Here is a 23134-nt window from a genome sequence, read left to right on the forward strand (position 1 = left end):
CTTGCTTTGTGTTTCCTTCTAGGACTGAGCAGGATGCCGGCACCCACAATGTCCTGAATGTGGAGACTGGTGGAAGAAGAGGAGACATTAGTCCACAGACAGCTCCTTTCCCTTCTCCACTGCCTTCTGTTTTGCTTCATTTTTTTCCAGTGGATAGGTTAATGCACAACCATTGCTGGATGTGATTCTTTCGCCATGTGGCTCCTGAGACTAAAGCACCATTTGTCGGTCAATATCTGGACCTTGCTGCTTCTGGGGAGTGCTTGGCTGCCATTGGAAGAAGGCACTCCCAAGTCCAACTCTCCCTTTAGGACTTTCCAGGTCACCGACTGGAGTTTGACACACTTGGTGGTCCACAACAAAACTGGGGAGGTGTATGTGGGTGCTGTCAACCGGATCTATAAGCTTGCAGACGATCTGACACTGATGCGTACTCATGTCACGGGGCCCGTGGATGACAATGAGAAGTGCTACCCACCGCCTAGTGTGCAGTCTTGTCCACATGGGCTAGTCAGCACCAACAATGTCAACAAGTTGCTGCTGGTGGATTATTCTGGGAATCGACTGATAGCCTGTGGCAGTGCTTCTCAGGGCATTTGCCAGTTTCTGCGCTTGGACGACCTTTTCAAGTTGGGTGAGCCCCATCATCGCAAGGAGCACTACCTCTCCAGTGTCAATGAGTCAGGAACTATGTCAGGCGTCATCATTGAAGTCCCAAATGGGCAAAACAAGCTCTTCATTGGAACACCCATTGATGGCAAGTCTGAGTACTTCCCTACCCTGTCCAGCCGTAAACTGATGGCCAGTGAAGAGAATGCAGAGATGTTTGGCTTTGTTTATCAGGATGAGTTTGTCTCATCCCAGCTCAAGATTCCTTCAGACACACTGTCCAAGTTCCCCACATTTGATATCTACTACATCTATAGCTTCAGCAGTGAGCAGTTTGTCTATTACCTGACCTTGCAACTAGACACCCAGCTTACCTCGCCTGACTCCACTGGGGAGCAGTTTTTCACCTCCAAGGTCGTTCGGCTGTGTGTAGATGATCCCAAGTTCTACTCATATGTGGAATTCCCCATTGGTTGTATTCGTGATGGCATTGAATATCGCCTGATTCAGGACGCTTACCTAAGTAAGCCCGGAAAGGCACTGGCCAAGCAGTTGGGTATCTCAGAGCAGGAGGATATCCTCTTCACAATCTTCTCTCAGGGCCAGAAGAACAGGGTGAAGCCACCAAAGGAATCTGTCCTTTGCCTCTTCACACTGAAGAAGATCAAAGACAAGATCAAGGAGCGCATCCAGTCTTGCTATCGTGGGGAGGGGAAGCTTTCTCTGCCCTGGCTTTTGAACAAGGAGTTGGGATGCATAAACTCAGTAAGTCTTCTTCCTCATTCTTCTACTTTGTCATTTCTCCTTTTCCTTTCTGCTCTGATAAATCCAAAGCATCAGCTGAGATACCTGTGCTGTCTTTGAGTACGCAGCTGAAGATGTTGCTTAAAGATCTGGGATTTGTTTCAATTAGCATGTGACCATTCTATTCTCAGCTACAGTATTTTGGTGTTTGGAGTTTTAGGCTTTGGTTATGGGGTATGAGGATAATTATTGGGTGTTGAGAAGTTCCGGCCTCTGGAATGACTTCTCCCAATCTTCAGTTATCCAAATAAAGTTTGTTATGCTGGAGGAATGGGGACTGCATTGATTTTGGAATGTGAGATTATTTGCACAGAAATTCTTGCCAAGACAGTTTTTCGGAAGGATTGAATTGAGAAGAAAGGCAATAAGTAGGAGCATGTGGACCACTAACCATCTAACAAACATGCTGATGTTCCATTTATTCTAACCTGAGTTTACTTTCCACTGTTACCATCATGACAAGTACTGGAATGAATTAGGGAAAAAGCAGGTGTCCATGTACAGGAGATATGTCCTGCTGGAAATACAGACCCAAGTAACTGTTAGATATACTGATGTGATAACAATTGCAGATGATTTGAAGTGCTATTCAAGGTGCAACATGGTGCCCTCTCAGCACCACATAATGATACGGCAGGAATATTAGCCAGCCAGGATGATGTTCCGACTCTACCTGGGTCTCTTGTTTTCTGGTTTTATCCTCTGTCTGATTCCAAATCGGGATAATCAAAATCCTTACCTCTGTAGTTTAGGGAGAGTGTGAGAACAGGACAGCTGTACAGATAGCAGCTTCATACTGGCAGTGAGAGGACTCTCCAAATTCATAGGTGTATATGAAACACAACTGGAGTGTCAGGTTTTGAGGCCAATTAGAAGTGAACTCTTGCCCTGGGGGATATGGGAGCGAGCCAGAGTTATGAGTCTGGATATGTTCTTTCTCAACAGAGGGAAAGTTGCCTGCCTATCCTGAGGGAAGCATTTCCCATAGGCTGTTGCTATGGCAAACAGAGGAGCTTTATTGCCCTGTTCCATTGTGTTAAGTCTTTGGCAAGGCAGGGTAAGAAGCCTGCTTTGTTTTATGAGCCATAGCTGGGTTCCTTTTCAGACAATATCAGATATAACTTGGAGGCTATTTCAGCTACTTGCAGTGAGGATAGGAGAGTAATGTGTAAAAGATCTTTCAAAATGGGAATGGAATGGGCAACTTTAAGATTTCTAGGACATATCACGAGTTGTAGAAAATTATAGTTACGTCACTTAAAACTCTCAGCTGAACGCAAGGAGATATACATAGTGATTGTGGCAGAATCTGAGCTTGGACATCAGATGCCGTAGGTCCACTCCCCAGACCCATATAGTCAAGTGTACTTTGGACTTTGGGCTGATTCTTAATGGAGCCATTTAGCCTACTGACCCTTCTCCAAATTGTAATGGTCTGCTTAAATTAAATTTTGTAAATGAATTCAGCTAAAGACCTGGCCCACTCCAAATGCATTTCTAATGGCTTTACAAGAAGCACAATGTTGAGTGGATGTGTGTGTGTGTAGGTTTGGAGCCTCCCTAAACACTAGCTCCATGTGATGGTAGTGGACCTCAGGATTCAAAATTTTATTTTAGAAACTTCTTTCTCTGTTCTCCAATCAGCAGGCTCTCATTGTAATTAAATCAAAACCATACAAAGCCATAAAACATAATACATCAGCAGGGCCAATAAACATATCAGATTTTAGATCTTATGTTCCTATAGGTGCATGTATGGTATTGGGAACCATAAACCATGGGATGTGTAATTCCTGTGGCTCATGTATTCCTAGATGCTGCAGCACGTATTTAAAGTCAATAGGAATTACATTTCCCATGATTCCTGACAGCCACAGAATTCTGGTTGTGGGGATTACATTGGCAGCCAATGGATGGAGTGGTAGTACACTGGGCTCATAAGTGGGTATCTAGGGCAGAATTGGTATGGTATTGTAGGCAGTTGTGATTCTGGTAGCAGCTCTGATAGGAACAGCTGAGATCAGAGATACAAAGCATGAAATAAGAGCTTGTGCTGTGCTTCCTTATGCCAATGAACCCATGTTCATGAGAAATACACTCCATTGTAAGGCTCAGTGTAGTACACATAGAACCTCGCCCCCTCTGGTCCTCAGAACATAGTTGTGTGGCAGTGTAGCTGAGAGATACCATGTGGTCCATGTTCAGCCAGTGAGTTTCATAGCTGAGTGAGGAATTTGAATACACATCTCCATGGCTCTATTCCACCTCACAATATGATAAATAATGATTTACAGCTGCTGTGGAGTAATGGAGATAAAGGGAGAGGGGCATTGGAGGTCTGTTTTGGCAAATTAGACAGTAACCATCCTTGGCCATGGTTTGGACACCTCTTCTTCTTCTTCCCTTCCTCCTTCTCTTTTTAGGACAGATCCCCCAAAGGATGAGTGGAAACCCTCTGGCATGGTGTCAGGGTCCTGTAGGGCCAGGCCTGAAAGTGGTCAGATGTGAGTCCACGTCTGGCTGAAATCAAGGTCTGAAGCAACAGACAGAGATCATAGGGGACAGAATCAAGTATGCCACCGAGGTTGGGCAGACCGTAGCATTCTAAAGGGCAGCAGGAAGTGAGTCTGTTTTGCTTAGATTGTTACTGCAGGCTTGGTTCCTCAGTTTCTGTAAAGCCACCCAGGCTTGAGATAGAGAAAGGATTGTAGCTCAGTGGCTGAGCTCATAGTTTGCATCCAGAAGCTTCTAGTTTTGACTCCAAAGCATCTCAAGGTAGAGCTGTGAAAGACTCCGGTCTGAAACCCTGAAGAACCTCCACAAGTCTGTGTAGACTGTCCTGTGCGGTTCAATGCACTGTTTTGGTTTAGGGCAGCTTCCCATGTTTGCCACTATTGGCTCCACAGATCACCTGGTCTGGCTGCACTGATGAGCTGCAGTACCCCTGTTTGGCCATTTATCTGTATGGCACTGCAGTACACAGCAAAGATCAGACCAATAGCTCTCTTAGCTTGAGAGCTGCCCTTGTTCTACTGCAGGAAGTAAGTCTCCTGTGCTTCATAGAATCTTAGAGCTGGAAGGGGCCCCAAGGGTCATCTAGTCCAACCCCCTGAAACGCAGAAATCTCAGCCAAAGCATCCATGACAGCTGGCCACCCGACCTCTCTTTAAAAACCTCCAAGGAAGCCTTGCTGCTACAGTTTCTGGTTTGAGCCCCCTGGTGCCTTAAGGATGGTAAATAAGAGCTTCGTGCATAGTTCTTGAGGGACGTGGGCACATGTCAGGAGGGAAAACCTAATGAGTGGTTCCCAAACAGAAACTAACCTCTGATTGTGGTTCCTTTCAGCAGTTGAAGCTGCTGACGGTAATGCTTTTGCTGCTTTGTAGTCTGTGGAATTTTAAAGCCCTTAAGGATGCTGAAACAAATGCATTTTGGCTCTAAGTACAGATCTTATGATCGGTCTCCTCCGCTATTTTATTCCCCCCCTTTTTTCTTTTTTCTGTGTTATATGTGCTATAATGTAAACTTGCAAGCAGTGTGGCTTCTAAAAATAATTTTCCAAAGTGCCTAGCTGTTTTAGGTGTGTGTGAATAATAATAGCGAATAATAACAGGGATATGGTTTTAGAGTAAAAGTGGAAGGAGGAGGGGAGGAGTATTCCAGTCTTGGGGCTGGGGGGTGTTGGAAAGAGAGAAACCCAGCAAAATTATAAGGCTTGGATGTTTTCAAGATTAAGCCTCAGAGAAGCAGCGTATCTTAATAGCATTTGTTGTGGTTTCCTTGCACCTAGGGATAATTTAATCTGAAATCCAGGGAGAGCGGGAGGGAGGGGGAGCAGTAGCCTTCTTCCCCCACCCTCCCTCTATGGCACCTCTGCTGCCACAATCCTAGAAGCTCCCCAGCCTTTGCTGTGGGCTGAGGCATTTCCACTTCTCCTCTCTCTTATGAGTGTTCATGCTTCTGCATTCAGAGGCAGGTCCATTTCAAGGCACGACTTCCGGAGCTGGGTGCAAGGGCTTGCGGCATGAACCAGCGGCTTGATGAGGGTCTCTGCCTTGTTTAGATGTCCAGCAGAAGGAGTGTGAAATTGAGTTACCGTATTTTTCGCTCTATAACACGCACCCGACCATAACACGCACGTAGTTTTTAGAGGAGGAAAATCTGTAGGCATGCCACCCGTAGGCATTCCCTCCATAACACGCACAGACATTTCCCCTTACTTTTTAGGAGGAAAAAAGTGAGTGTTATGGTGCAAAAAATACGGTACTTTCTCTCTCTTTCTCCGTCCTCTTATAAATTACAGGTGCGGCAGGGGCATGGGGCTGCGTTCTAGGAGCAGGTGGTTCAGCTGCACCCACCTGGAGTAGTTTGTGCACAGGCATCCATTTGTAATTGTCCCAGGCAGCCCCTCCTTCTCCTCCTTTTCCAAGTTCTGAGGGAAACAGCTAACAGCTGCCTGACAAAGTAAAGGGTTTGCTGTCAAGAGTGCTGGGCTCACAAATCTGATTTTGGCTTCAAACTAATTCAATTTTGGTGGAAAATGATGAAATCGTTACACTGCTGCCTGCTGGGTCACATAACTGCTGACTCAGGGGAGGGAGGAGGATTTCTCTGCTCTCTTGTTTCCCCTCCCCTCATTCTCTCCATCTTTCTTGGCTTGCAGTGCAGGTTTGGGGAGCCAAGTGTAGCTCAGATCAGCTGCCATTCCCCCGAGGTCTGCCCTGAGCAAAGTAGGCGGGAGGCAGAAACAAAGAATGCAAAACAAGGAATGTGACTGTGAATGTATGAAGGCAAGAGACAGTTAAGGGCATCATGTGAGCAGGAAAGAAGACAGCTGCTTTTCGCCACTCACATTCTGGTGTTGGGGAGATTTCGCTCTTCCAGAAAGTCCCTGACTTTCACCGAGGGTGGGTGATGTTGGACCCTGGCTGCCAGGAATTCCCCCTCCGCAAAGAGTTCTTGCCAGTCCCTTGGTTCAAACTTTGCTAGAAACAGGAAAGCCTGAAAGACCTTACTTCCCGACAGATTCTGGTTCCCTGTCTGATTTATGCAGGAAGTCCTGCTCTTCCACATTGAATTGCTTGGCCATGGAAGGGAAGAGGACGCTTCTGAGCATGTGGCTGTAGTCTTGGGACCACCAGAACCAAAGGAATCGTCTCCATTCCCCCTACCTTCCAAAAGGCAGAGCAGGTGGAAGTGTTGTGTGATTGGCGATCCTGCACAATCTTGACACAAAACCACTGGTTCACTCCATGTTTGGAGATCTCAAACCTTCTCAAAAAGCACACCGTATGCGTGCATGCACAGCTTTAGCAAGGGGTGGGGATTATTTGAGAGATTTGGTCCAGAGGCAAAGAGCTATCCCCAATGCTGCTTGTGCTATTAGTATTTTATAAGCTCTACAGAGTTGTTGATCAAACTGCGGGAGGCAGTGGAGGACAGAAGTGCCTGGCGTGCTCTGGTCCATGGGGTCACGAAGAGTCGGACACGACTAAATGACTAAACAACAACAACAACAACAACAGAGTTGTTGCTTGCTTGGGAGGGAAATACTGCTGATCAGTGACTCATTCGTTGGTGGTTTCCACTGAATTTGACCTGGGCCACTGCCCCAGTCTTCTGCTCATTAGAATTGCATTGTATTACTGGGGTGAGATCAAGGGCAGGACTATCCAGGCTTTTAAATAGCATATTATATAGTAGATGTCCGCGAAGCTTCTGCAACCACAGCAGTAATGAAGATAGTATTTGGAAGTGTGGGAATCTCATGTTCCCATATATAAAATATTGCATTTTTATGTGCTCGGCAAAAATGCAATATCCCTGCAATAAAGAACGTTTCCTCTGCTAAGCAAATGAGAAACAAATATGTCCATTTATGCTACAGAAACTGATTGCATGGAAAGGCCTTTAATCTCATGACAGTCAGAAAAGTGAGGAGCGGGAGAGGGGAGGAAGGACTGAAAATGAACTTCATCCACTTGCTTTGAGCCCTGTCATATGGCTTTATAAAGATCCTTTTTCATCAGCTCTACAGGCTTTCCTCCCAAAGGAAGGCTTGTTTTTTATTGATGGCAATTGATTCAGCATGACTGAGCAAGCAAGGGTGAGAATGTGGGCAAGACAACAGGGCTTTTGGATTCATGGCCTGTTCTGTTGCAAAGAGTTATTCACATTCCTGGGGCATGGGCACAGTCTAGTGTCATTTTATGTATCAGAGCTGGTGGTTCACAGAATATTATTTCTTCTCCTTCCCCTTCTTCACACTCCTCAGGCACACATTTTACATGGACAAAGCAGTGTGTGAGCTTGGCAGTTGTCGATACAGGCTGCAGCAAATCCCTTGATTGCAGCTAGTGATGTTACCCAGCTTTGCAATTACCTGCTTTGGAATGTGAATTTTCCCCATAATGCTTGCACTTACTACAACTCGAACTCCATTTCCTTGAGAATCTCTTCTCCAGTCCAAAATGTATAACGTGACTTTGCATGTGTACAGAATGTGCTCTTGTTTTGAGTCCAAGCCCTGGACACTAATTTCAGCTCATACAGAGCTAAGCAAGCACTTGTGATGAATATTTTTTTAAGGTTCCAAGGAACTGTAGGAGCAACCCCCCAAAAACTTTCTCTCCAAAGATCCGGCATCAAATAAAGACATGTTCAGGGATTGCACAGCACCCTTTCCCCTCAAGGCTCTGGAACCTCCTTGGGCTTCGCTGCAGTTTCCTGGAGCCTTAGAAGTCACCCTCAAGGGGTGTTTGCATAGCTGTCATTAGTGTCTGTGTCTTGGACAAAAAAATAAACGAGGGACAATTGAAAATGATAAGGCAGCATGATATGGTGCAGCCAGCATTATGAATCAATTTAGAACTCTTAAAAAACACGCCAACCATGATTTTTTTTCTAGTGTTCTCCAATGACGCTTGTAATTGCTGACCCAATTCTGCATCGAGCTGAGAGGAGTTCACCCATCACTAATAGCAACAGCTGGAAAAAGCGCTGTTGCAATCACAGTATGTGCTGCTGGCCAGATATGTGCTGGCTAGATTCACACATTACGTTTGTCCACACAAGGACATGTCTGAGAGGGACCAAGACTTCTTGCGCAAGAGAAAGTGAATTGTGTGAGCCAGTCCATAGTCATTCACCAGTGGCCTTGTTATAGTTTCTTTTTTCTTCCGTGCATAATTTTTATTAATTTGTAAAAATCAAAATACAAATCAAATTATATCAATACTCTTGTTTTTTACAGAGAAAATAAAAAGGACTTCCTTCTGCCATTCCACGAATCGTCCATAATAACAAAAAAATAAATAAATCCGCATTCCTTTGTATGTAGTGCCATAAGTCACTCTCATTCTTCCTTTTTCCATAGGCATTACCCTTTGCTTCTACAGAGCACCTTTGAAACCCACTAGTGTTATCTGTTCATCAGTTAAGCTTTTCAGATATTCCGTAAAACTTTCCCAATCTTTGACAAACCTCTGATCTTTTTTATATCTAACTTTTCCTGACATCCTGTCCATCTCCACATAATCTAGTAGTTTGGCTCTCCATTCCTCTATAGTCGGCAAACTCTCTTGTTTCCAGTTTTTGGCTATCAACACCCTTGCTGCCGTTATAGCATATTGGAACAGTTTGCAGTCCTTCTTTTTTATCTCCTTTCCTACCAAACCTAGTAAGAACGCCTCTGGTCTTTTAGCAAAAGTATATCTTAACATTTTCTTTATTTCATTGTGTATGCTTTCCCAGAACTCTTTGACCTTTTGGCATTCCCACCACATGTGGTAGAAAGTCCCTTCCCTTTCTTTGCACTTCCAACATTTGTTGCAAGATCCGTACATTCTGGCTAATTTTACCGGGGTCAGATACCAGCGGTAGAACATTTTCATTAAGTTCTCTTTTAGTGACACACAGGCCGTGAAATTGAGGTGATGTTTCCAAAGTTTTTCCCACTCTTCAAAATAAATGTTACGGCCAAAATCTTTAGCCCAGTGTGTCATTACCGCCTTAACCTCCTCGTCACCTAAATTCCAATCTAATAGTTGTTTATACATTTTGGATAGAGTTTTTATGTTATTCTCCAAAATCTCAGATTGGAATCTGGACTTTTTGTCAGCATATCCTTTGCCTTTAACGTCTTTCTTAAACATATCGTTTATCTGATGATAATGTAGCCAGTCATATACTTGGGATTTGACCTGCTCAAACGGCCTCATTTTCCACTTTCCTTCCGCCTTCATTAGGAGTTGTTCGTAAGTTGCCCAATTGGCTCTCATGTTGGTCTTTTTAACCGACATAACCTCTAATGGAGACAGCCATTGGGGTGTTTTGGGTTCTAACACATCCTTATATCTTTCCCAAACCTCTATCAGGGGACCTCTAAATATATGATTCCCGAATCCCTTATGTCCTTTCTTCCTCCCATGCCACAGATAGGCATGCCACCCTGATCTATTGTCGTGGCCCTCTAGGTCTAACACTTCCGTATCTTCCAGTTTTATCCATGTTTTGACCCAGCATAAGCAGGATGCCTCGTAATATAATTTTAGGTCTGGGAGAGCGAAGCCTCCCCTCTCTTTTATATCCGTTAATAATTTAAATTTTACTCTCGGCTTCCTCCCCTGCCAGATGTATCTAGAAATTTCTTTGTGCCAGGTTTTAAATATCTTTATATCTTTAATGATCGGGATATTTTGAAAAAGAAATAGGATTCTTGGCAGTACCGACATTTTAATTGTAGCTATTCTTCCCCAGAATAGCAATTTGAGCCGACCCCACGTTTCTATATCCTTCTTGACCCCTTTCCATACAGTTTCATAGTTGTTTTTAAATAAGTCTATATTTTTTGGTGTTATCCACACCCCTAAATATTTCAGCTTTTTTGTCACTTCTATTTCTGCTTCTCTTTGTAATTCCTCCAATTTGTCTAATTGCATATTCTTAGCTATTATTTTTGTTTTCCTTTTGTTTAATTTGAAGCCCGCTACTTCCCCAAATTGGTCAAATTCTCTAAGTACCTCTTTTATTGAATCCAGTGGGTCTTCCATTGTTACAACCAGATCGTCTGCGAAGACTTTAGTTTTGTGTTCGTGATGGCCGACCCTGATTCCTTTTATTCCTTTATTATCTCTGATGGAGTTTAGTAGTACTTCTAATATCGTTATAAATAACAGTGGGGACAGTGGGCATCCCTGTCTTGTTCCTTTAGTTACTGTTATTTCTTCTGTCTCCACATTGTTTATCAACAGTTTTGCCCTTTGTTCCGTGTAGATTGCTTTTATCCCGTTGTAAAATTCAGTACCTACTTCCATGTGTTCCAGTTGTCTCAGCAAAAATTCCCAGTTTACGTTGTCAAACGCCTTCTCAGCGTCCACGAATAACAATATGCCTTGTTTGTCGCATCTTTCTGTTAAATATTCTATTATATTAATAATGTTTCTTATATTATCTTTCATTTGCCTACCCGGCAGAAAGCCGGCTTGGTCTCTGTGGATATTTTTTACTAAGATGGCCTTGTATCTTCTTGCAAGGACTCCCGCGAAGATCTTATAATCTATATTTAATAGGGAAATAGGTCTGTAATTTTTAATTTGTTCTAAATCTGAATCTTGTTTTGGGATTAATGTAATCAGCGCCTCCTTCCACGTCTCCGGTATTTCTCTTTCATTAAGAATGTTGTTCATTACTTCTTGTAGTGGAGTCAGTAGAACCGGTGCCATTTCTTTATAATATCTACTACTAAACCCATCTGGGCCTGGGGCTTTCCCGTTTTTTAAATCTGTTATTATTGCTTTGATTTCCTCTATCTCAATTGGGGCATTTAATTTCTCTTTATCTGCTGGGGGGATCTTATTGATGTTCTTAATCGTTAAATATCTCTCTATTTTTCTGGTCCTATTCTTTCCAGTATTTCTAAAGAGCTCTCCATAGAAATCCAAAAAAGCTCTCCTTATTTCCTTAGGTTTGTTTATCTCTTCTCCTTCCACCACTATCCTGTTTATCGTATTCTGTTCCTTCCTTTTTTTCAGTTGCCAGGATAGTAGCTTTCCCGTTTTGTTGGCATGTTCGAAACTCCTCTGTCTCAGTCTTTTGATTTTCCATTCTATCTCTCTATTTACCAGCATTGTGTATTGTGATTGTAAAATTTTTATGTTCTCTTTTATTTTCTTATTTTTTGGGTTTTGAGTTAATTTCTGCTCATTCTCTGCTAGTTGTTGTATAATTTCTTTTTTCCCTTTTTCTCTCTTTTTATTCTTGATTGCGCTCTGCTGGATAAAAAAACCCCGCATCACCGCCTTACCCGCGTCCCACACCACCTTCAATTTTGTGTTGTTGTCTAAATTGTCCTCAAAATATTCTTTTAATCTGGTTTGGGCTTTTTCTACTACCTCTTGGTCGTCCAATAAGTAATCTTTAAGTTTCCATCTATTTGATCTGCTTTCCTGCCCTCTTAGTTCCATAATTAATGGATTGTGGTCTGAAATTGTTCTAACCTGAATCTCCACCCGTACCGCTCTAGTAGTTATCTCTTTCGAAATCCACATCTGATCCAATCTTGATGATGAATCATTGGGTTCCGAGTGGTAGGTATATTGTTTTTCCATGGGATGATTGAATCTCCAAATGTCTACCAAATTGCAATTTTGGATAAGGGAAAAAAACGCTCTAGGTAACTTCCCTTCTCTACCCTTTGTGTCCCTCAATCTGTCCATTTCTAACGACGTCACTCCGTTCATGTCTCCCAATAGTATAATTTTCTCATCGGCATAGTCATACAACTTTTCTTCCAATCTCCCATAGAACTCTGACTTGTTATCATTGGGAGCATATATTCCCACTATTATTATCTTTTCTCCCTGCCAATTTATTTTTACTGCTATTATCCTTCCTTCCTCGTCTTTAAATAACTGTTTCGCTTCAATTTGTTTTTTTATATAAATCACCACCCCCCTTTTTTTCTTCTGGTCTGAGGATACAAACTCGTTCCCCAATCTTTGATTAATCAGAATCCTTTTGTGCTTTCTCGCAATATGTGTCTCTTGGAGACAGATAACATCCAGACTTTCCTTCTTCAAGATATGTTCAATTCGATTCCTCTTTCCCCTGTCATTCATCCCATTAACATTCCAACTGTATACCTTTAACACCATTGTGATTTAATTTGTAGGGAGAAAAAAGAAAAGTGAACAGCTATAATTTCCTTTTGACCTTCCTCTTACGCTTCCTCCCCCGTCCCTCCCCCCTCTCCCTCCTCCCCCCCCGAACTTCCCGTCTCCCCCTCCAGAACTCCTTCCGATCCTATTCCCCCGTCTTTACCCTTTTCCTTTTGTGGTTTAAGTTCTTTGTATTTCCTTAAGAATTTATCTGTTTCTCCTGGATTTGTCAATTTTTGTCTCTTGCTCCTATATGTAAAGGAAATGCCTTCAGGAAACTCCCATTTGAACACAATGTTATTTCTTTTAAGTATCTGTACCAATTCTTTGTAGGAATCTCTACGTTTTAAAAGCCTGACAGGAATGTCTTTAAAAATTATTATGTTGTTTCCTTCAATGTTTAACCTTTTCTCTCTGTTTTTAGAGAGAATTCTGTTTCTTATTTCCCTGTCTTTGAATATTATCAGGCAGTCTCCTACAAATTTTTTGTTCCCTGGAGGCTTAGTTTTTAGTCTGAAAGCCGATTGCACTGCCCTTTCTACCTCTTCTGGTGATGTTTCCAACCAAAGGGCTAATTCTGTTATTAATTTCTCTTTTATGTTTTCTCCCTGAACTTCAGGTATACCTCTCATCCTAAGGTTAGCCTCCCTCTGTCTGAGTTCATTCAAAGCAATCCAATCTTTCATATCCTCTTGGCTCTTGTTCAAATCCAGTATCTCAGCTTTAATTTTCTCCTCCTCACGTCTTACTTCCTTTAGTTCTGCTCTGGTCTTTTTCATCCCTTCCTCCACTGACTGTGTCCTCCTGAATACCTCTTTGAGTTGACTCTTTAGTTCATTAACTGTTTCGTCTAACTTCTTATCTACCTCCCCAATTCTGTGCTCTACTTGTTCTAGCTTACATTCTACATTTTTCTCACTCTCCCTTATCTCCGCAAACATTCTTAATATCTCTGCCCTAAACTCCCCTTCCTGCTTTGATCCCTTTCTGTCCACTGGTGTTCCCCCTTCTGGTCTTTTCCCTGTGTTTGACATTCTTTGTTTTATCAGATATTAACTACACCCAACAGTATAATTATAACACTTCTGACCGGGTTTCAATTTCCTATTTAACCTGGTCCCCTGTTTTAACAGTCTTTTCTAACAGTCTTTCGGTTGCACAGTAGTCTATTAATTCCTTTTTTACCGTATTGTGACTTTGGGGTATCAGGGAAGGTCCTGTAGTTTTAAAGTTCAGGAGTTTGAAAAAACTTATGTCCGCAAAGTGATGTGTGCTTTCAAGCAGCACCAAAGTTCAGGGGTTTGAGAGCTCTTATATCCTCAGAGTGATGTGTGCTTTCAAACAGCACCGTATAGTCTTGTAGAGGTTATATTGGGAAAGTTTGTTCTCCAGATAGTGGATGGAAGGTCCACACCATCAGAGTCTCCCAGAAAATTCACTCAGAGTCTCCATTCCATTTTTCCTGGAGTTGGGGAAAAGGGAAGAAAGGAAAGAAAGGAGAGAAAAGAAAGAAAGGGAGGCGGGGGGGGAAGGGGGGGTACAGAGATACTGGGGAAGAGGTAACCAAAAAGTAAAAAGTAAGGTCAGGATAGAAATAGAAGTTCCCAAGCGTTATAAACACTTTATCCGCTAGATGGCGCTCTCTGTCGCTGAAGGCAGGCTTTCGAAGTAAATTAACCAAAGAGTCCGTCAACACCCGGTAATAGTTGTTTCCCAAATGCTGAGCAAGTAGCAAAAAGTTCAGAACAGAGATGTGCCCAGCTCTTCACTATAGTACCAAGAGAAAGACAAGAGCACAGCCACCAAGTTTTAGATCAGGTTAGACCTGTTGTGGAGTTGTAGATTAGTCCCTGATACGTTTTATTCTCCTTAATGGCGCCGCCAGCGCTTCTCTTCCACTTTTCTCTTCCGCGGTGGGGATGGCGTTTCCGGCGCCCTTCGTTTTAATAGATGGTTCTAATTTAATAACTTCGTCCTCTGTTCCCTGTTGAGTCACCCCTTTTTCTAAAGGGGGTCGAATAATTTTTAGCGTAAAGTCCTTCAGGGAAACGAAGTAATCACCGGTGGTAGCTCAATACACTTGCCTTGCTCTGCAGTTTCTCTCTGCGTAGCCACCGATCCCTGGTAACGGCAGAACCTCTAGAATTCCCTTCTTTCTCACTCCAGGTTTTTTTTTTTTTTTTCCGAAATAGTTTAACCTTCACGTTTTAACCACCCCCGGGTTTCTTGTTCACTGAAACGGTGCGCTAATCACCAGCGGGGTCTGGGCTGTCCGTTGCTCGGGGGGAGGAAATGGCTGCCGAGGACCTGCTGCTCTCCTCGCTGTTCTCCTCGCCTTACAAAGGTTACCTGACAGCGGGGTGAGCCGCGCTCGGTCTCTGCTGGCTCCCTGTACCTCCGGACACCCTCCGGATGTGTTTCTGGGGTGCTCTCGCCCTCTAGCACCCCCTTTTCCCCCTGTTTATCGGACTGGGTTCGCGCTCCTGGCCGAATCCCTTCCCGCACCGGAGACGCGCGCCGCCGGAAGTCCGGCCTTGTTATAGTTTCTAGGATGCCTAATGCGTTGGTGCTTGGAGGTAATCTTGAACTGCTCAGGGCTGCCTTGGATCCAGGAGGAGAGGCTGCCAGGCTTGGCTGGGAGTTCAGGAGATGTTTGTACTTCTTCCCCCAATGCTGAGGAACTGAACACATTGGCTGGAGAACTCATTCCATCTTGTTTGTTTGTTTCTTTCCTTCACTGGCTTGGAACCAGGAATCTATCAGACTGAAAATGTGACCCAGGCTGAGATGCTCTGCTGAACACTCTTGAGTTGCCTTGTGGTTCTTGCTATCTTCTTCCTGTTCCACTGTGAATCCTGGTCAACAACAAACAACAACAACAACAACAACAACAACAACAACAACAACAACAACAACAACAACAGTACCCCACCCATCTGACTGGGTTGCCCTAGCCACTCTGGGCAGCTTCCAGTAGATATAAAAACAGAATAAAACATCAAACATCAAATCAAACATTAAAAACCTTCAGATGTCTTCTAAAAGTCAGATAGTTCTTTATCCCCTTGACATCTGATGGGAGAACATTCCACAGGGAGGGCACTTCTACCGAGAAGGCCCCCTGCCTGGTTTCCTTTCACTTCTCGCAGCAAGGGAACCACTAGAAGGCCCTCGGAGCTGGACCTCAGTGTCCAGACTGAATGATGGAGATTTCTGGGTGCCAAGTTGGCGACCACAGTTAAAAAACCTCTGTCTTAATCCATTGTTAATTCCATTTCCATCTCTCCTATGTGTGTTTCTCCTTCTTGCATACCAGGACAAGTGAATTGTTTTAAGAGCAAGCTACAGTCAAACAATGTAGTTGAGATCACAGAATTGTAGAATTGTAGCGTTGGAAGGGTCATTTAGTCCAACCTTCTGGCGAACAGACATTCTGTTGTGGTGGCTTAAGTTTAAGGTGTCATTTGGCACCTAGCTTATGTATCTGAGTTTCTAACACTGGATATATCTAATGTGGAGGATGGTCGTATCTCAAGTGAAAACAAATGTCATAAACAGTGCACTGCCGCTGAGAATGCCCTGTCCCGTGCCACCATCTTGCCTGCCGCAAGGGACACTCTGGAAGATCTTAAGTCTCAGGGTGGCAGGCCTCGGGAAAGGCATTCAGTCAAGTACCTAGACCCCAGACTTTTTAGGAATTCTGTAGACTGAAGTCAACACCTTGAATTGGGCCTGGTAGCTTACCAGATGTGCAGTCTGCAATGAACACTGTGTTGTGGGGTTGCGGTAAAAGTAATTTACTCCTTAACTGATTCCCTTTGAAATCATTTTATTTTGCTTCTGGTATATTAAAGACTTGAATTTGAATCACGGCCTCCAAGAAATATTTAAGTTGAGGACTAAGGTCCTTACACTTCGCTATAAGATAATTTCCTGTCAGCCCTTCACAATTAAGTCCCAGCATAACATTTATAGTGAAATGAAACAAGGGTTTCATAGAGTTCTCTTTTCTGTTGAAGATGTCAGGAAGCCCGGAAATGAATGGCCCTAAGGGACAGCTGAATTACTAGCCACTTAATAAAGCTAAACGAATGAATATTGTCTTTCCTGTCCACTCCTTCATTGCCCTCATAAGTGGGCTTGAAGTAAAGTAATGAATCAAAAAGACATCTACGTTTCACCCTGGCAAAGAGCTTTCTCGCTCTCTGTGTGAGCTCTTGTGTCCTTCGGCCGAGTCTGGCCAAAAGGCAAGCAAATGCCCAGAGGAAAATAGTATTCTGCCAGCCAATAACAACTGGAAGCTAAGCCCCGCTATTAATGGCAGATTCAGTGTGCACAGGTTCTCTGTTCCTATATAGTGAAAAAACAGGTACAGCTGGAGAATGTGATTTAGGTAGTTGTGAGGTTGGGCCTGCTGTGAACCATGCCAATTTCCCTTCATTATTGGCAGGAGAATGAAGGCTCTTGTTAACCTGAGAGCTGGATGTCTGCTTCAGCAAGCAGTATGGATGTAAGTGACCTTGTGCTTCAGAAGTGTACTATTGTCTGGAAGGAATTATCTGCCCTACATGATGTGGCTGGCTCTGATAGACCAGTATGAGAATTTCGTATTGCAGCCCATGCCCTTCTGCTCTCAGAAACCGCCCCAAATCTGTTTCCTTCCCACCAAATAGTCCGATTGGATCTGGCCTCTTATTGGTGTGGCACCTGCCTGTGCATCCCTAACGAGTCATTTTGCTGCTAACAAGCTAATTGCTGGCATAATTATTTATTGAGGTGGTGTCGGTGTAGCATGGCAGGCGGGTGGCAGGCACTCTTCCGCAGCCCGGGAATGCAGCTGTATTTGTCGCTTCCCAGAGAGTTTGTTGAGACAAAGCAGAGAAGAGTAAACACCATAAACATTTATGCTCTTGCATATTCAGCAGCAGATGAGGTTGAGGAAGCTGCAAATTGGAGTGGGGAGAGCAGTGTGGAACAAAGATTGCACTGGCTGAGAGGTGCTGCCAGAGCTTAAATACCTTCATTGGTTATGCTCCAGCCCTCCTGGAAGTAGATTTTTTTTATAACCCCCTTTCTACCACCATGCTATACATTCTAAGAGCTGAAGAAATTAAGACGTAATGCACAGGCCTTGCAGGGCAAAGGTCATGTGACCAAGGTGAAAGGTCCATGGAATAATGATGGAGATGTCACATTCAAAAGTGTATTAGCTCTCTTATTACTTAGTCTCTGTGCGTGGCTAAATTTTCAGAACTTGGTGGAGCACATGGGCTGAATATCATCCCTTGAGATTAATTCATTCCTATCCTGGGGCGCATTCCCCCCCCTTGCTCCGCCCTGTGCTTCTCTTAGACTGCATATTTCACATTAAGATGTGACCCTGCATTCAACTATGCAGAACAATTAGGTATTACTTCTACATTTTTATGTATGCCTTTATTGCATTCTGTCCTGGCTTTTAAGTTTTTTTAAATATTTGTCTTTTGAATGCCGGCAAATTTAGAGCTGCGTATTTTAAAATTAATTAATGTGTATAAATAAACAATTGGGCAGTGTCCTCTTCCTCCTCACCAAACCGGGAAAGGTGTCATTCCTGTCTGCAGCTAAAGTGGTCCCCTTCTGTCGACTTTGTGAATTATTTCTCAGGCCTAATTACTACTATTTATTATTTGCTGCTTCCTCATCACAAACCTCTGTTAAAATGAGCTATGGGGATTCAGGAACAGCTGAGCAAGCAAAAGGAGTCACAGCTGTGAATTGGTTTTCTGGGTCTGAGTAGGCTTCCTCAGCTTCCCTGGATTTTTTTGAATTTTGTTTTTAGTTGCTTTCTCCATCACCCTGTTTACTGAAGTGCAGAGGGTCAGGGGTTAGCTGTTATTGCCTTCAAAGGTGCGGGTCTGTGAGTGACTGTTGCAGTTGTGTGGCTGCCTGCTGAGGCCCTTTAACTGCACAACTTGAGAGGAATTGTTCTATGCTTGGCAGTACAAGGGCGGGAGGAAAACAACCCAGAGGAAAGCAAGCAGGGGTTTGGGCCTGAAAGACCACACATAACTGGATGGTTAAAAAGGCATCCCGGCTGGATACAAATAGGATGCGAAAATAAATGGTTCGTCTTCACAAAGTGTCCATTCTTGCCCCAAAGCTGTGTTTGTATTAGCACCAATTTTTGTTTACTTCTAATCCATTTCCTGCACTGCCAGCCTACAAATGCTCAGAAATCATGATTCCGTTGCCAGGGATTTATAGTAGTAGTTAGATTTAACAGATACACAAGTGACCTTTTATTTATTTGGATTTTGGTGCCATTTGGGAATATCACAGTAAGGTTTTGAGTGTATTTGTTTTCAGCAGGAAGGAGCCATGTGGTTGTTACTTACGATTACTTTTTAGGAATGTTCTAATGATTAGATTATGAAGCTTGTGATATTTAAGCTTTTGAGGAAGCCTAGGAACATTTAGCCCTAAGAATCTGTGTTAAGTCTCTCTCCCGCCCCCCCTCCCGTTATAGCTACTCCCTTATGTCCAGCTATTCATGACTGCCACAGAGATTGAAAGGGTATGAAGGAGGGAATCTGGTCTCTGTAGTTTCCCCTTGTTGATATTGTTGGGTCTCCTATTCTCTGCTTGGCTTCAGGCAAAGGTTTACACAAGTAGGCAGGCACACAAGCTTCAGTAACGAGCATCTATTTGAAAGCTATGTGTCAGGCTTAAACTATCTGGAAAATTTCTGTCAGAAATAGAATTCTGCTTCTGTCGCCTCTCACATCCTGCCTAGATAGTACTTCTGGTGTATTGTATTGTAAATCAGAGTTGGTATGAAAAAAATAGAGGTGTGGGAAATTCCATACGGATGTCGGATCTCTGTACCTGTGTCTAGGTTTCATCCAAAATTAGGCAATTGTAAACATACGCACATCATGCTCAAGTCCCACTAAAAGTGTGCACATCGTACTCAAGTCCCACTAAAAGTGTGCATTGGGTTGCAGCCTATGTACCCTTGCCCTAGACTGGCTTTTAGGGACCGGTGCATGCTGATTATATCATTGGTGGGTACAGAACCGACAGGACAGTGCAAGCTGCAGCCTGTATGGTATGGGTTAGGCCTGGCTACAGATTGGCTACCCCACTTTTCTGTCCTGAGTGTGCGGTTTGGCAGTGAGCACATATAAGAAAAGGGAAGGAGGAGCAATAGTGACAAATGAGCTGAGAGTTGTGCACAGCTAAGTGACTTGCTATCCATATAGTGTACAACTTGGTCAAATATATCTCAAAGCCAATTAATTCACCACCCTCAATATGTGTTTTTTAGGAATGTGTGCACATATACAAGTCCTAGATGTGATGCTCTTACTACATTGCTAACTAAAGCTGCCCCCTTTGCACTTCCACTTCAGCCTGCAAATTTAAATGCACATGGATGCAATTCCCTGTTTGCTAGGAACTTGTGTACTTCTGAGTGCATCTGGGCCCTTTCTTTTAGCAGTGTTCTCTCGGCTTGGCTTGGCAGTTGTCCGTTCTGGGTGTGCAATGAACCCACTGAAGATTGCTGGGAACTGTATCTCTTTCATTACTGTACTGCTGTATTCTGCTGGAATTAGCAGAGCCCAGGGTTTTTTGGTGTGCACCTTGTGGGTATTTCAACTCACACATTGCCATTCATGATATTTGAGTACTTCAGTTATTTCTCTCTTCGGTCTTCCTCTCTGTTTTCTCTGCATCCCCCAGACCCTGAAATTCATGGCCAGAGACTGCTGGACTAGAGGTTGTCATGGCAACAGCTCTCTTCCTGCTGAGGTGGAGATAGGAACAGATTTCATGGTTCAAGGAATTTCCCCATTCCTGACCCCTCCTTCCCTCCTTCCTTGTGGTGTTTTCTCCACATCTCCCTGTCATCCTCTCTTAGTACCAAGCTGCTAGGCCTGCCTCAGAAGCCGAAGAGAGCATACACACTGTGTGTTAACTGCAGACATTTTGCCATCCTTCTTGCCTCCTCCCTGTGCCATGATCTGTGACAGACTTAGGCTGGGGCATCTCATGGGATGCTTGCAAGGAGGATCTCATTCAAGGTATACTATATGAATGGAAAGGCTGAGGAGGAAAGAAGAGGACTTCTCCAGAAGCTAATCACTTGCAGTTTCCCTGCCTTCTTTTTTTTGAATCAAAATGTTGGTGAACCTCAGTTCTGGAGGCAACTGTCAGCTTGGCAGACCAGGGTTCAGCTTAGGCAAAGGCAGAAAAATCTTGCCCAACGTGTTTGTCTTTTGGTCAGAAAGAAATTTGTTTGGGCAACTTGGCCCTTTCAGGCCTTGTTTCCTCATTTCAAATGTGAAATAGGTTGTTTTAGGTCTGTGAACCGCCCAGAGACCCCCTGGGTATAGGGCGGTATATAAAATCAAGAAATAATAATAATGATAATAATGATAATAATGATAATAATGATAATAATGATAATAATGATAATAATAATAATAATAATAATAATACAGTTGTATCTTGGAAACCGAATGCCTTTGCACTCTTTGACTCTCAAACACCGCAAACCCGGAAGTGAGTGTTCCGGTTTGTGAATGTTCTTTGGAACCTGTATGTCCGGTGTGGCTTCCACGGCTTCTGAATGGCTGCAGGACCTTCCTGCAGCCAATCGGAAGCTGTGCCTTGGTTTCCGAATGTTTTGGAAGTCGAACGGGCCTCTGGAATCGATTCCGTTCGGGTTCCAAGGTATGACTGTAATAATAATGTCCAAATGACAAATGGTATGGGGAGACTAGGATTCCACTTTACCTGGTCATCTACCAGCTGCTTGGGAGAGAACAATACAAGTTATTCTTAGTCTAAACTCCTACAGAGTTAGAATTACTTTCCTACAAACAAGACTGCACCAGTTTTTGGAAGTATCAGAATTGGTGACAAAGAAACACAGATTTTGTACCTAGAAAAACTGATTCTGTGACTGGCATTAATTGTGCAGATATTCCTATATGTGCCTCTTTATTGCGCAATTTATTCTGCTTATGAATTTTGAGACGGTCCTGGGGGTACCAGTCACAAGTTGGCTGCTGTGGGAGTGGTGTGGCATAACACAAAATGGTGGCCATGCAGCAGCTTGATTAAGACCATTGTTGAACTTTTCAACCATATTCAATCATATCGGATAATTGCTGAGAAGTGTTCTATTATTGGGCTAGGTGCTTAAGTGAGTCATGCTCCAGCTAGGCATTTTTGGCATTATCTTCAACTCCTTCAGACCCAGGACCCAGTTTTGACGCAAACATGCATTAGGAAACCTTTTTCTAAACCTTTTACCATACATTTGCATGATAGTAGAGCTCCAGTAATGACCTACCTTGGATCAGGCTCCTGGCCCACTAGTTGAAGACCAGTGATCTAGATCCATTTTGGCAGGGATTTGGCAGATGCTTTACTCCACCGGGGTAAATGTTGGCCTGCTGGTTCAGCTGGACTCCTCAGCAGATGCCATTGATGATTCCAGATTGCCAGGCTACCGTGAGGTGACCCCTGTCCTTCTTGAAATATAGTTTTTAGAAGGTGGTACCAGGAAATTTCCAACTCACACCCTGGTTCATGGCAACGCTTTTGGGCTGATTGGAGTTCTGAGAAAGAGTTGTTTCTCAAATTGCTTGCAGTTTGAGAAAGCCCTTGGATCCTACTTTTGCTTCTGCAACCCCATGTGGTGGCCATCTTTGGAGGGCAGGTTTCTTTGTTCTGCTGTGCTCTTCTGCACTAGCTTCAAGCTTGTACTGCTGAGGGCTTTTTGAGAAATTCATGGGGCTTTGAATCCAAAGCTGCCAGTCCCCTGCCTCACAGTGCCCCATTCTTGGACTTTCTACTGTGGTACATCCAGTGGGAGCTCACTGCCAACCTGGGCAAAGCTAAAGCCATTGCTGTGGTGAAGCCCCCCTACCTCTCTGTGCCAGTGAGAAGGAGCATCCTACCTCTCCCCCCCCCCCGGCCATCTGGGCAGTGTTAATTTCACTCTTCCTGTATACAGTGGTACCTTGGTTCTCAAATGTAATCTGTTCCAGTAGACAGTTTGACTTCTGAAATGTTTGAAAACCGAGGCGCAAAGGGCTGGTTGCAAGTTCAATTGGAAAAACTGAAAAACATTCGACTTCCGAGGCGTGTTCAAAAACGGAAGCAATTACTTCTGGGCTTTCGGCGTTCGAAGACCGAAATGTTCAGCTTCCAAGACTCTCATAAACAGTGGTACCACTGTACCTCATTTTTTACTACTACAGTTACAGTGGGAGGTAACTGCCTGGAAGCACGCTAAGATATGATTGGTTTCTCTCCCCCTCGCTGATCAAGCATAGGTAAGGTTGTCTCTGCAGAAGTTTTGTGACTCTGCAAACAGTAGTCCTTTGGCCTAGCCTAGCTGCTTGAATACAGAAAGGAAGTTTACAGCTGAAACAAAATTAGTTTATACTGCAAGGGCCTGCAGATGGATTGGGAGTATTAAAACTGCCCTCCACTGTTTTGGCATTTCAGGCTAACAAACCTTCTCCCCCTCACCCCACCCCAGTGTTTTAGAAGCCACATATCAGTAA

At 43.7% G+C, this 23134-nt stretch overlaps 1 protein-coding gene across 4 annotated transcripts in view; it reads left to right on the forward strand.

Annotated features, from left to right (window-relative positions):
* Positions 1 to 23134, forward strand: part of PLXNA1 (plexin A1) — a 296620-nt gene that overhangs the window by 45130 nt on the left and 228356 nt on the right. For all 4 annotated transcript variants that reach the window (XM_053378005.1, XM_053378003.1, XM_053378006.1 and 1 more), the window contains exon 2: positions 23 to 1374. In XM_053378005.1, coding sequence (XP_053233980.1) covers positions 196 to 1374 — 1179 coding nt within the window. In that variant the 5' untranslated portion in view covers positions 23 to 195. The remainder of the gene's footprint in view (positions 1 to 22; positions 1375 to 23134) is intronic.

Source organism: Podarcis raffonei, chromosome 2, assembly GCF_027172205.1.
Source record: "Podarcis raffonei isolate rPodRaf1 chromosome 2, rPodRaf1.pri, whole genome shotgun sequence".
NCBI lineage: Eukaryota > Metazoa > Chordata > Lepidosauria > Squamata > Lacertidae > Podarcis > Podarcis raffonei.